General features: G+C 54.4%; 1 protein-coding gene and 2 long non-coding RNA genes across 5 annotated transcripts in view; 1 reads left to right on the top strand and 2 right to left on the bottom strand.

Moving 5' to 3' along the window:
• Positions 1-1864: 1864 nt before the first annotated feature.
• Positions 1865-3701, bottom strand: LOC112647602 (uncharacterized). Its single transcript, XR_003128374.3, has 3 exons — positions 3619-3701; positions 3036-3263; positions 1865-2417 (listed from the first exon to the last, which is right to left on the bottom strand). It is a non-coding gene; the product is annotated as an uncharacterized LOC112647602 (long non-coding RNA).
• Positions 3702-5714: 2013 nt separating this feature from the next.
• Positions 5715-12749, bottom strand: LOC112646719 (uncharacterized). Of its 3 annotated transcripts, none has more exons than XR_007410954.1 (6): positions 12652-12749; positions 10945-11119; positions 9401-9496; positions 9142-9263; positions 6818-7119; positions 5715-6658 (listed from the first exon to the last, which is right to left on the bottom strand). It is a non-coding gene; the product is annotated as an uncharacterized LOC112646719 (long non-coding RNA). The 3 variants fall into 3 exon arrangements; XR_007410952.1 differs by having other exon boundaries at positions 6818-7115; XR_007410953.1 differs by having other exon boundaries at positions 6818-7115; positions 9455-9496.
• LOC112646716 (c-Maf inducing protein) overlaps positions 12399-13714 on the top strand; it is a 231258-nt gene continuing 229942 nt past the window's right edge. The window contains exon 1 of the mRNA XM_025426959.3: positions 12399-12721. Within this exon, the coding sequence (XP_025282744.1) occupies positions 12422-12721 (300 nt within the window). The 5' untranslated portion in view covers positions 12399-12421. The remainder of the gene's footprint in view (positions 12722-13714) is intronic.

The raw sequence follows: 13714 nt of genomic DNA, 5'->3' as shown, positions 1-13714 counted from the left end.
CTGCAAAACAGGAGGGGTGGACAGAAGGTCTCTAGGGGTTTCTTTCAGCTCTGGCAAGGCAAATGTTCCATCTTACTGATGCTCCCTGGCGATGAAGGAAGCGATCGTGCCCGCTAGGATTTGGATGCATCCATGACCCTTTGAGCATTTTCCCTTCCAAGGAGGCAGACACCAAGTACGGGCTCAAAACTATGAATCATCAAATCGAAGTACAGAATGAACACAGACTGCAGCATGCACCATCCTGGAGTCCAGTCCCCACCCTGCCGCTTCCTGGCCTGTGATCTCAGGTAGGGTTCTACGGCGGGTTGGTGATGTCTGTCATGACTGAGGAAATGGGCAAGGCCAGCTTTCCCTCCCTGATCCCAGATCCAGGCCTTCTGAAATGCAACTAATCCTCAGGGTAGACTGGGCTCCTTAACCTCTGGGTAGAATCTGCTTGAGATTTTTAGCCAAACAAAATAGAGAGTGAATAAATATGGAACCAATCCACTTGCCTGAATGCCTGGCCTGGAACCCAGCCACCTGTCAACCACCACCATTGTGAAGCCATGTGGTCAGGGGTCACGCCGGCTGGCTTTGATTCACAGGTTGTTGTCCACTCAGAAAGAGGTTCATGTGCCCATCATGTGCTGTGCAGGTTTAATGCTGCTAAAACTGCCAACTGGAGCCCGAGCTGGCGCAGAGGTGCAGACAATGGACTGTCCGTCTGAATAAAGCCTCCCCAAGTGCCTCACCAGTGTTGAGTCATGCCCCGCCCAGGGCACCCGGAGTGGCTTCTCTTGAATCACCACTGCTCCCTCTGAATGCTTGTGAGCGTGAGGACAGGAGGGCAGACTTGTGTTGGCCTGTTCCAGAGAAAACAGGAAGAGTGACGCCCTCCAGGGCTGAAAGAAGCCTGGGGAGTGAGGTGTGCAGTGGGGTAAGCAAACTGGGGACGGAATGGAGTGGCCCTTCTGTGGGCGGGAGGGGTGTGCCCTGGGCTCTGTTAGGGGTGGAATCGTATCCCTGAAAAAGATGTCAAAGTCCTAACCACCCCTCCCCCCCCACCAATCTCAGACTGTGACCTCATTTGGAAATAAGGTTGTCGCAGATGTACTAAGTTCAGATGAGGTCATGGTGGAGTAGGGTGGACCCCTAATCCAATATGACTGTGTCCTCATAAAAAAAGGAATTTTGGATGGAGGCTCACACGGCGAATGCCTTGACCATGAAGGCTGAGATAGGGGGTGATGCATCTACTGGCCAAGGAACACCAGAGACTGCCAGCAAGCCACCAGAAGCTGGACAAGAACAGATCCTTTCCCTAGCCCTCTGAAGGCACCGATCCTCCTGACGCCTTGATTTGGGGCTTCACGCCTCCAGAACTTGAGGGAAAGAATTCCTGTTGTCCAAGCCGCCCAGTTTGTGGTACTTTGTTACTGCAGCCCCACAAAACTCATCCAGGTGCTGACAGACCAGAATCCTGGCTTGGCACTTCCTCTCTGGGAGACGCCAAGCAAGCTGCTTTCCTTTTTTGAGCCCGGGACCTGGAACCTGAGGCCTGAGGGCCTGGCTGGATTAAGTAGAGCCAGGTCATCGGATTCTTTACCTGGACACTTGTGGGGGGTGCAAAAGTGGGAGGCGGTGACCATTTAGCCCCGGGACTGGGGGGAGGTGGCCATTTGAGGCCTGGTGCCAGGCTCACAGGCAAGGGCGTGTTCTGTGATGCACCACAGAGATGAGAAAGAGGGGCGAGAAAGGGCTCTGTGCAGACCCTGCCACGACTCCTGTTCCTCCAATGCCTGGCTGTTCATCGTTGGCTGGGTTTTCATGTGTACATTCTTTCCACAAACCCCTTTTTCTTGAGGTCTCGCAGGGACAATATTTGAACTGATCTCTTTGCCTGCTTTTATTTTTTAAAAGATTTTATTTATTCATGAGGGACACACACACACACACACACACACACACACAGGCAGAGGGAGAAGCAGACTCCGTGCAGGGAGGCTGACGTGGGACTAGATCCCGGGTCTCCAGGATCAGGCCCTGGGCTGAAGGCAGTGCGCAAACGCTGAGCCACCCGGGCTGCCCTCTTTGCTTGTTTTTAGAAGTGCTTTGAAGGCCATGAAGTGGGGTACATGTTTCCTCAACAACAGCAAGCCTCGCTGTGCACAGGTACAGGGTAAAGGGATAAAGAAGCTGCAGGTCTGGTCCTGGGTGGTCCCAGGCCAGCAGAGGGTCACAGGGCTGTGCAGAGAGGCAACAGCAAGGCCACCTTGCCCGCTCCGCCAGCTCCAATTCAGAATGGAATCGGGAGACAGCCAGCGAAATTGCTGTTTTCCATTGTCGACCGGTTAATGCTTTGGTGAAATATTTGGTATTACGTTCTTCTCCATCCTCATTTTTCTTTCTTCTCTCACTTTGAGAGACTTGGGCTAAGAGAGGAATTATGAAAAAGCATGACTGTGAGGGGATCCCTGGGTGGCTCAGCAGTTTGGTGCCTGCCTTCAGCCCAGGGCATGATCCTGGAGTCCCACGTTCGGGTCCCACATCGGGCTCCTTGCTGGGATCCTGCTTCTCCCTCTGCCTGTGTCTCTGCCTCTCTCTCTCTCTCTCTGTGTCTCTCATGAATAAATAAATAAAATCTTTAAAAAATAAAATAAATCTAAGACAAAAAAATAAGCACGACTGTGGCTAAAATAGATAACACACACGGTGGGTAAGAGAGCGGGTCTGTTACCAGATTGGCCGAGTGCAGACATGATCTTGGGCAAGTTGCTTAACCTCCCTGTACCTCAGTGTCCTTATCTGTATAATGGACAAAATAAACCTCACTGCACTTTTGTGAGAATTAATTTAAAGAGTCATCCTATGCAGAGTGCTTATACCAGTGGCTGGCACACGGTAAGCCCTATGTGGTTATTTGCTATGATTATTAATAAAATAAAGAGATGCATACAGTTGGTGAACACAGTGAAAGAAGTGGTTGCTACTTGTAGTAAGACATTTCTTTGTGTCTGGCTCACAACAACCCATGTGACCATCCTTCTCACCTTTAGGGAGTGGTTGCCAACAAACATATTGGTACAAATTGGCTCAGACATTGGTCAGGGTGGGCATCTGGTTCAAGCTGAGCTGACCAAGTCCTCCCCTTGGAACTGGGCCAAAGAGATCCTAGTTCAATCCCAGCTGGTCTCGTCAATGGCCACCTTCTGTGATGCTGAGATGACATAGCAGAGAAGGCCAGGGTAGAGGGAAGGCTGGCGCAGAGAAGACCAGACCTACAAAGCAGAAAGAAGGCCCTGGGCCCTGGTTTCTGGTCTTTTCTGAGACCTGGCTACCTTTATGTCACTGGGGTTCAGTGGGACACCCTTGATTTATACTCTTTTGACTGAGCAAACCAACTTCTTCCTAAGCCCCTCCTGGAGCACTTACGCACATTGTCTCGTTAGTTAGCTCAGTGGTGAATATCACGATGGGATCTCTGTTTCACGGAGGAAGGGTGAGGGGCAGAGAGTTAGGAGATTTGGTTAGCATCACTCAGCTAAGAAAGGTGGACAGCTGGGATCTAAATCTCAAGTTTGTAAAAAAAAAAATTAAAAAATAAAAATAAATCCCAAGTTTGTGCATTCCTACCTGGAGCCCCTGCATGGCATCCTCCTGCTCTCCTGCCGTGGGGTCTGAGACAAAACCCTGGCTCTGCCTCAGCTTCCTTTAAAAAAAAAAAAAAAAAAAGATTTATTTATTCGTTTATTCATGATAGACATAGAGAGAGAAGAAGAGACACAGGTAGAGGGAGAAGCAGGCTCCATGCCAGGAGCCCGATGCGGGACTCGATCCCAGGACTCCAGGATTGCGCCCTGGGCCAAAGGCAGGAGCTAAACCGCTGAGCCACCCAGGAATCCCCTGCCTCAGCTTCCTAATCTGCAGGTGGGGTGATACCATCACCCTTACCCATGTGAGCATTGTCTGGAGGGGTAAGTGTGAAGGGAAATGTGGGCAAGTTTTGGGAGGGCGGCAGGTACTCTGCGCATGTAACACATTCCCCCCCGGATACTTCCTTTCTTTGCTTCTTAGCAACTGACTCAGAGCGGATGGAGGGGAAAGAAGTGAGGTCACATTTAAATTGGTCAATTTGAGCAGCTCACCGCAAAGGCTGGTGTGGGAGAGAGATGCAATTAATCTGAAAAACACAGTGGTTTTTATTTTTAAAAATATGATCCATGGCCTTCAATCCTCTGTGTAGCTGTGCCAGGCATCCATTTCCGCGTATCAACAGCGGCCTGGCATTTGGGCTCTTCCTAAAGTCCCTGTGAATTTTTAAAAAAAACAAATGGCGCCTAAAAAAAAAAAAAATTAAAGCAAATCAACACATGCGTGTTGTAGAAATATTGGGGGTCGGGAGAGCATAAAGTAGAAACCCCTACCCGTGTTACACCCATGTGACGGATGTAGTAAGTCAACTATGAAAGAGACTGTGATACCCACACCAACGTGGATGCGTGTCGGAAGTGTCATGCTGAGTCAAAGAGGTCAGGCCAAAAGGAGTATGTAACTTTTGATTCTATTTAGTTTTTATTTTATTTTTTTAATGATTTATTTGAGAGAAGGAGAGAGTGCGCTCGAGGGGAAGGGTAAAGGGAAAGAATCTCAAGCAAACCTTACCCCCACCCCGCCAACCATGAGCAAGAGACACCGCCCCCCAACACCACCTATGATAAGCAAGGAGCCTGACTCGGGGCTCAATCCCAGAATCCTGAGATCACTACCTGAGCCAAAACCAAGAATTGGATGCTTAACTGAGCCACCCAGGCGCCCCTCTTTTGACTCTCTTTATATGAAGCTCAAGGAGGGGTAAAACTATCTCTAGTGACAGAAGGCAGAGCAGGGGCTGCCTGGGACCAGAAGTGGGTGGCTGGGGTCCGCCGTAGAGGAGCCACAAAGAGACTTTTCTGGGGTTGTGGGAATGTCCTGTGCTGCTATCTTGATGGAGATGGTGGTTACATGGGTGTAGACATTCTTTGACACTTATCAACCTGTTCCCTTGAAGTGGGTGTGTTTTATTTCATGTAAATTATACTTCAATAACATGGATTTAAGCAGTGGAAAAAATGACCTGTGATCCGTCACTCCAGAGATAACTGCTATTAAGGTTCTGTTGTGCGTGGGTAACTCAATCAATCAATCGGCTGATTGTGTGTTAGAAATAGTAGTTCCAGGCAGCCGGGGTGGCTCAGCGGTTTAGCGCCGCCTTCGGCGCAGGGCGTGGTCCTGGAGACCTGGGATCGAGTCCCACGTCGGGCTCCCTGCGTGGAGCCTGCTTCTCCCTCTGCCTGAGTCTCTACCCCCTCTCTGTGTCTCTCATGAAGAAATAAATGAAATTAAAAAAAAAAAAAGAAATATTAGTTCCAGGTAAACACTCGATCCTCTGTAATACTTTTTATTAACCTCAGACATAATTATTTAGTGAAAGCGAGGAGAGGAAGGGGGAGAGGATGGTACTTCATGTTCCTTTGGTGCTCAGCTTTGCCCTCTGAAAGCAGAGAAGTTTGGGGGGGTATGTGCAGTAATCATTCAGCTACCCAGTATCACACACTGCTGAAGAGGAAACCTGCTCCCAGCCCCCCACCATGAGCCTAGAAAATAAGCTGACTTCACATCAGCTCAGAAGAGGAGAGGGAGGAGGATGTTCATCAACTTGAGGATGAAAACACGACTCCTCTCCTCAGAGCAGAAGAATAAGCACATTTTATTATTTGATCAGTACATTAAATGCCACCAGGATGGAGTGTGTGTTCCATTATGTTGGTGTCTCATGCCTGTTAAAAATGAGGTTTGGGAATGCTCTCCTGGCTGATGTAATTTTGAGACGGAGTTTTCAGACGAAGCTTCCGGAGAGTTCCCCCAAAAGAAATAGCGCCATGGGTAGGTGTGAAATTGGGACCACTTAAGAACAATTTTCTTGCCTGCTTTTGGTGCTTGGCATTTTATTACAGGCATGGGCTCATGCCATTAAAGAGGCTCCAAAAACACGACTTCAAACAGGTTGCAACTTCTTCTATCCTGTGGGTCCCCGTGTTCCTTGACAGCCTGAGGAAGCCAGCTGTGTCTGCTCCAGCCCCTGGGGAAGTGGCATCTGAGGAGGAACATGGATTGCCTGGGCGTGGACAATATGAGCTCCCGCAGACGGCAGCCCACAGGAGGCCTGGGAAGCAGCAGGTACCAGCTGCAGGGCGGGAAAACATCTTCTTTCAAGCCACAGGTTCTCAACTGGGGGGTCATTTAGCCTTCTAGGTGACACGAGGCACTGTCTGGAGACATTCTGGTTGTCACAGCCTGTGGCTGCTACTAGTGTGTGTGGGTAGAGGCCAGGGATGCTGCTAAGTACCTCAGGGTGCACAGAACAGCTGCCTGCCAGGAAGGACTGTCCGGCCCCAAACATGACTAGTGCCAAGGCTGGAAACCCTGCAGAGATGCTGTCGTGAGAGTGTGCCAGTCACTGGGCAAGTGGGGAAGGTCTGGACGAGTGGAATAGATGGAAAGCCAGCGCTCGGGGCCGGGTCAGCGCGGTTCTAAACTGACAGTAGCCATGCCAGGTGGCTACCGCGGATCCAGGGCACCTGCTCTGTGCCAGGCTGTGAGCCCAATGCTGATGATCTCATTTAATGTCTACGACCTGGAAAAAGGCTCAGTTAGGACCCCACTTTATAATAAATCAATAAAATATACACAGCTGGGAAAGGGAATGGCAGAGAGCTTTTTTTTTCTCCTGGAATACTTTTCTTTTGGGGGGCAGGTGGTTGGAAGGGAGGGGTGTCAGGTTCCCCCCATTCACCTATGAGCCCTGGGAGGGCAGTATCTTGTGTGAGTGGATCTGCAGTACAGAAGTCCTCCTTATCCGTGCTTCGTTACTTGAGATCACCCTCGAGATTACCCTGTCCAGAAGCAGATGATCCTCCTTCTGACATCTTTTCAGAGGATCAACAGTAGGGGCACCTGGGTGGCTCAGCTGGTGGAGCTTCTGCCTTCAGCTCAGGTCATGATTTCAGGGTCCTGGGATCTAGTCCCACGTCAGGCTCTCTGCTGAGTGGAGAGCCTGCTTCTCCCTCTCCTTCTCCATCTGTGCTCTCCCTCTTTCTCAAATAAAATTAAAAAAAAAAAAAGTTCAGAAGTAGCCCAACGCTACAGCACATGTCTATGTGATTCACCTCACTTCATCTCATCTCATGTAGGCATTTTATTATCTCTTATTATCACAAAAAGGGTGAGTATGGTACAACAAGCTATTTTGAGAGACCACATTCACATAACTTTTATTACACTATATTGTTATGTTATTATTAGTCATTGTTGTTAATCTCTTACTGTGCCTAATTTTTAAACTTTTATCATTGATATCTGTGTATAGGAAAAAACAGTCCATATAGGGTTTGGTACTATCTGTGTTTTCAGGCATCCACTGGGGATCTTGGAACGTATCCAAGGAGAACTAACTTTATCTAGCAAAGTCCTTGGCACTCTGGAGGCACAACTAGATAGGTGTTTAATGGAATTGAAAGAATGGAGCAGGGCAGTGTGGCCTAGTAGTTTGAATATTGGTATTGATTTTGAACCAGTCAACCAGTAATCACTATGTAGCTCCTCTGGGCTGGACCCTAGAGACACGGGCATTTTGGAGTTGACCCTATACTGGCTCATGAGAGCCGGTTGTTGGTTTCTCAGAAATTTTTCAAGTTGGTTGTCAAACAGCTACTAAACAGGCTTATGTTATATAATGTTACAATTAAATTTTTTATGTATATTTAAATATTTAATTTATTTATTCATGAGAGACACAGAGAGGCAGAGAGAGACACAGGCAGAGGGAGAAGCAGGCTCCCTGCAGGGAGCCTGATGTGGGACCTGATCCCAGGACACCGGGATCACACACTGAGCCAAAGGGAGACGCTCAACCACTGAGCCATCCAGGTGCCCCTAAATTATATTTTTAAAAGGTACTAAACCTCATCATTTCCTAATCATTCTATTATATTTTATTAGTATCTCTGTTCTGAAGGTTATGCCTATTGCAGGGCTCTCCAATTTTTTCTGTTGTAAGGGCCAGATGGTATTTTATGCTTTGCCAGCCACGAGCTGAATCTGGCCCCTCAGCCATGGTTTGCTGGTGTGACCCCTGGGATATTGTGTCTGTATGTGGACATACACTATGATGGGATGGATGCATCTCTTCCCAGCTCCTTGTTCAGTGATGCACTTTGGTAGCTTGAAGACTGCCATGTTGGGAATATTTACACCAGGGAAGTCAAATGCTCTAAATCAGATTCTCGTCTTTCAGTAAGTTGACTGTTAAACGTTTACTAGTAAACCACTGGGCACAGTAATGGGCAAAACTGGAATGAACCCTGCCCTCTTAGAGGATACAGGGTGTTGGGTTTGTGCACCATTCATGCTGGCAAGGAGAAGAAAGGGGCTATGCAAAGGCTGGTGGGGATCTCCACTGGAGACCACCCCAAGGAGGAGACCACCCAACTACAGGCATGTCTCCCAGGAGGGGCAGGAGTGATAGAGGAGGGGGCTGAGGTGGACCTCTCCTAGGACTGGCCATCAGCCCCATGTTCTCCTCCCCCACCAGGGACTTTGCTACTTCATCACATTCCTTTGTGGGCAGCCAGCTCTGTCTTTCCCCTCTTAGCTCAAGGGGAGACTTCAGGCACCTGGGAGGGGAGATGTGAGCGCATGAGGGCAGTTTATTGCCGTTCACTGCAACCTCAGCTCCTAGAACTGTGCTTGCCACAGAGTGGGCTCTCCACCCATGAGGCCCAGGAAGGGCCTCGCTTGTTCTTTGGAGAGTTTGGGTCTGGTGGCTTTAAGGACCACTAGGGCACATGATCCATCCATGGAAATTTGTTGGGCCTATGTCTCCTACAGAGGTTGGGGAGCTGGGGGGAGCGGTGTTGAGGGGGGCTTCTGATGGAATCTGGCAGTTAGACTCATTGGTTTTTAGGTCAGGAACCTGGGACAGTGGGAGGCAAGGTGCTCTGCAAAGCACCCACCGAGTCCCAACGCTGCCCAGTGTACGGACCCGGTCCTATTGCGTGCACATTCCTAAGCACTGGGGAATAGGTGAGTGTGACTATCAATTGATCAATCACTGCATACTTGTTAAGCCTGATCACGTGCAGGCGCTAAGCTAGCTCTGCCGTGAGCCAGGAACTGTCGGCTTCTGCCTTCATGGAACTCTTCTTGCAGCATCTTGGGGGCTCCGTGTCACTCACTTCAAACTAAAACCAAGAAGTAGTATTTAAAGATGACATCAATTCAACACTTTTCCCCTGAGCACCTGCACAGGGAAACATTACAAAGAAGGAGTGGAGGGAAAGCATGGAATTTTAGGTCAAACGGAATTATGGGTTCACACCTTGGCTGGATTCCCACCAGGTGTCTGATCATCTCTGAGCCTTAACTTCCTCACCTTTAAAAGGGGGATGATAATGATTTGTGTCTTCTGGGCTCCCTGGGGGAGAAAGAACAAACATGAAAGCTCTGGCATGGTACCTGGCACTTGGCATGCTGCTCATTGTTATCGTGATATGCCTATGTAACGTTTACAAATCAACCACCGAACCCAAGCAGCAGCTGAGGATGTCTGGAATGGTCCTAGAAGAAATCAGGGATTTTTGCTCCCTGGTAAATCTCATCCTGCTGGAGTTTGCCCCCTGGATGGGGAGAGGAGGGTCTGCGGATGTCCCTAAAGTGGACAGCAGCTGCTCTGAGCCATCCTACCCCGTGACTCCACGTTGGCCCCCATCATCTCCCTCCTGGGTACTCTGACAGCCTCCTCACTGACTTCCCTGTCTCCAGGTTGCTCCTCTGCAAACCTTGACCATGTCATGCTGTGGCCAGTGACCTGATGAAGGTGATATCCACAACCCACTCCCTTGTATGGTCCATGTGGCGGCTTTCCACTGCTCTTGGTCTGGTCCCATTTCAGGGCACTCAGCCCCAGGTCACCTTTTAGCCTTCTGCCCTGCAAGCCTGGGGCACTTTGCAAGCCTTGTCAAATGCATGTAGTTTCCTGGACAGGCTGAGTGTTATCCGACTTCTTACCTTTGTATGTGCCATCCCCTCTTCCAGAAGCACCTTTTCCCTTCTTTACCTGATTCCTGAAGACCTCCTGGAGTCAGTACATGTACCCCGGGGCCACAGTATAGCTGGATCAGGTGTCCCCTCTCTTTTCCTGTAGCCTAAGCACAGCGTGGTCATTGCCTTTACATTGTCCTAGACTCAGCCTGATGAGCTAAATGCACCTGGCAAGTTACTCAGCCTCTCTGTACCCTCACCTGCCAGAGGGGATGGTGATGGCACCTAGATTGTGGTTGCTCTGAGCAGGAGCAATTGTATGCATGCAGAGCACTTAACATACAGGAAGAGCTCAATAAAGGGTTGAACAACTGGCCTAACCCCACCCCTTAATGGCCTGGAGGTTTTGGTCACAATCATGCCCTGAAACCACATCTATATCCTGAGGTGGGGGTGTGGGCTTGACCCTTTCTTGCTTATTTTCTCAAGGCTGTAAACTTTAGAGTTCGAAGATCAGAATTTGCCAGCAAATGGTGGAGGGTTGACCAATTCCCCATTTTCTCACCTAACTGCCTCCGCAGGGGGCCAGGAGGAGAGAACAGCTCTACCCCTCTCCAGACACAGGCCCTATGTGCCTCCCCACCCCCACTGCAGCCCCGGCCAGGCCCAGGGATCGGATCCTTGCCAGGAGCCCCTCCATCTTGTCTGTTCTTGGGAGAGGGGTGGGGGGTGGGGGTCTAATTCCCCCGACAGGGATGCTGTGGGCCAACTGCCAGCATTCACCGTGCAATTCAATACACACTCACACGCTCACATATTCACTACGGAGGCACCTTCACTTAACAAAAAAGGCAAACATCTGGGGGTTTCAATGGTATTAACTGCAGACGTGTGTGGCTGTGAGAAAGCCTGGCGGGGAAGCTGAGCATTTGCTGGGTGGCTTTAGGTGCCTCTCCCGAAGACAGAAAGGACATGTCCTTGTTGCAGAGTTGGAGGTCCTCGGTGACACCAGGGTGCTTCCAGTAGGGTTCTCTCCCAGCCTCGTGCGGGGCCTGGTCTGAGGGGAGAGGCAAAGAGCTGGCGCTGCTGGCGCAGGCAGAGGACTCCGTTGTGTAGGTCCCTAGAGTGGGGTCAGACTCGCGGGGGCGGGTGCAGTCTGTCCCTCCCCGGGCCGCCTGGGGACCACAAGGCCCAGGGCCCCGCGGACCTCTGTAAAGAGGCGGGGGGGGGGGGGGGGGGGCGCTGGCGGGGTCTCGCCGGCTGAGACAGCAGCGGGAGCTCATTGTCCGGATGACTGAGAGGACAGTCTCAGTTGGAGGAACCATCCGTGGCCTTGGCCCCCTGTAGCCAGCCAGGTGGACAGCCTGGGCGTGGAGGGGTGTCGGGGGCCGCGCAGTCCCGCCGCCCGCCCCGGGCTTGCACCTGGCCGCACCTCGGGCCGCCGCGTCCGTGCGTCCCGGGGCGCTGGCCGTCCGGGTCCTGGCCGCCCGGGGCGGGCCGCTCCGCTCCGCACCCGCCGAGCCCCGGCCCCGGCCCCGGCCCCCGCCCCGGCCCCCGCCCCGGCCCCCGCCCGGGCACCCGCCTGGGCACCCGCGGGGGCGCGGCTGGCCGTGACGTCACGCGCCCCGCCCCCGCGGCCCCCGCCCACCCCCGCGCTCGGGGCGGGGCAGGCCGGGGCCGCGGGGGCTCGTCCGCCGCCGCCCCCTCCCCGGGGGCCGCCCCTCCCGTCGGGCCGCCCTCGGGCCCTCGCGGCCGGGCCCGGCGGCCGACCCCGCCTGCGAGAGGCCGGAGCCGCGGCGGCCGCCGCCGTTGCCGCCATTGACGTCAGAGGGGCGGGCACATGACCCCGCGGGGACCAATCGCGCGGGCGCCGAGCGGCTTCTGCAATCTCTCAACTGAGCCGGCCCCCGCGGCCCCCGCCGCACACTCGCCCGCGGACGGCCGCCCAGACACACGTACTGTACACACGAGCGCGCGGCGGGGCCGAGACACGCCCGCCGCCGCCCCGGCCCCCGCCGCCCCGGCCCCGGCCCCCGCCCCGGCCCCCGCCCCGGCCCCCGCCGCCGCCGCCGCCGCCGCCGCCGCCGCCGCCGCCGCCGCCGCGACCATGCACCCGACGAGCTAGGAGGAAGCGGAGCCGCGAGGAAGCGCCCGCCGCCCGCCGCTCCCCGCCGCTCCCCGCCGCCCCCCGCCGCCCCCCGCCGCCGCCGCCCTCCGCTGCCCGCCGCCCGCCGCCCCCAGCCCCACGCCCCCCACCTTCCTGGGCGGTGGGGGGGTGCGGGCCGCCGCGCGGGGGCCCCGCCGCCCCGGCAGCCCCGGCCAGCCCCCTCTGCCCGCCCCCGGCCCGGCCCGGCCGGCCATGGATCTGACCAGCAGCGCGGGCGGCGGCGGCGACCCCCGGCAGATCGAGGAGACCAAGCCGCTGCTGGGGGGCGACGTGCCGGCCCCCGAGGGCGCCAAGCCGGGCGCCGTGCCGTGCCGCCGGGCCCTCCTGCTGTGCAACGGGATGAGGTACAAGCTGCTGCAGGAGGGCGACATCCAGGTCTGTGTCATCCGGCACCCGCGGACCTTCCTCAGCAAGATCCTCACCTCGAAATTCCTGAGGCGCTGGGAGCCGCACCACCTAACGCTGGCCGACAACAGCCTGGCGTCCGCCACGGTGAGTCGCCCCGCGCGCCGGCCCCCCGCGCCCCCCGCCCGCGCCCCCCGCGCCCCCCGCGCCCCCCGCGCTCGGGGACCCGGACCTCGAACTCTGCACAGCACCCGGCCCGCCGCAGCCCGGGCCCGGGGGGCTCGCCCAAGGCCCGCGGGGCCCGTCTCGACCTGCGCCGGGGGCGGGGGGGGGGCACGAAACAAGCCCGCAAATAAAGAAGGAAAACCTAACAACCTCGAAACCCCCAAACCCAGAGGATTTCCAGAAGCCCGTCCCTTTCTGGGCTCCACTGCCTTTTTCCTGCCCAGGCTGGGAGGCAAGACCGGCTGCTTCCCTTTCTGTGAAAAATCTCTTGGGCACGTTGAGAGGCTGGGAGGTGGGGAGGGGAGGGCAGGGGAGGGCAGGGGTCCCGGACCCCCCTCCCCGCCGAGGGGCGGCCAAGTTCTGGAGTGGAAGCTGGCCTGTGGGGCCCGCTCTCGCATTGTCTGGAGTGTGTGTATACGTGCGCTCTGCTGCCGGGTTTATTTTGTTATTGTTATTGTTTCGAATATATGGCTGGGACTGGGTCCGCTGGATGAGAAGGAGAGAAGTCATCCTGTGCTTCTGAAATCCAGTCTGCAAGGTGGAAGACAGCGGTGGTGGGGTCGCAGGGGATGGGGGGTGGCGGGCAGGAGCCTGAGCAGGATGCTTTGTGTTTTGCAACAAGGACAGTTTAAAGCACCAGCTCTGCTCGGGCCTGAGCCTTGCCGAGGGGATCCCGTCCCCCGGATGGCTGGCAGGTCTTCCCCAGAATGCACACTCCCCCTGGAGTGGCCGTGATCCTGTTTACTAAGCACAGTTGTTGGAGGGGTGGTGGTGGTGGTGGTGGTGGTGGTGGTGGTGGCGGTGGCGGTGGCGGTGGTGGTGGTGGCAGCAGAATCCAATGCCTGCCCACACCTGTGCCAAGAAAACCCAGCCAGGAAACAGGGTGTCGCTTACATGGCATGTCACAAACGTGTA

Source organism: Canis lupus, chromosome 5, assembly GCF_003254725.2.
Source record: "Canis lupus dingo isolate Sandy chromosome 5, ASM325472v2, whole genome shotgun sequence".
In the NCBI taxonomy this organism is placed as follows: domain Eukaryota; kingdom Metazoa; phylum Chordata; class Mammalia; order Carnivora; family Canidae; genus Canis; species Canis lupus.
This window is presented reverse-complemented; position numbering and strand designations above follow the sequence as displayed.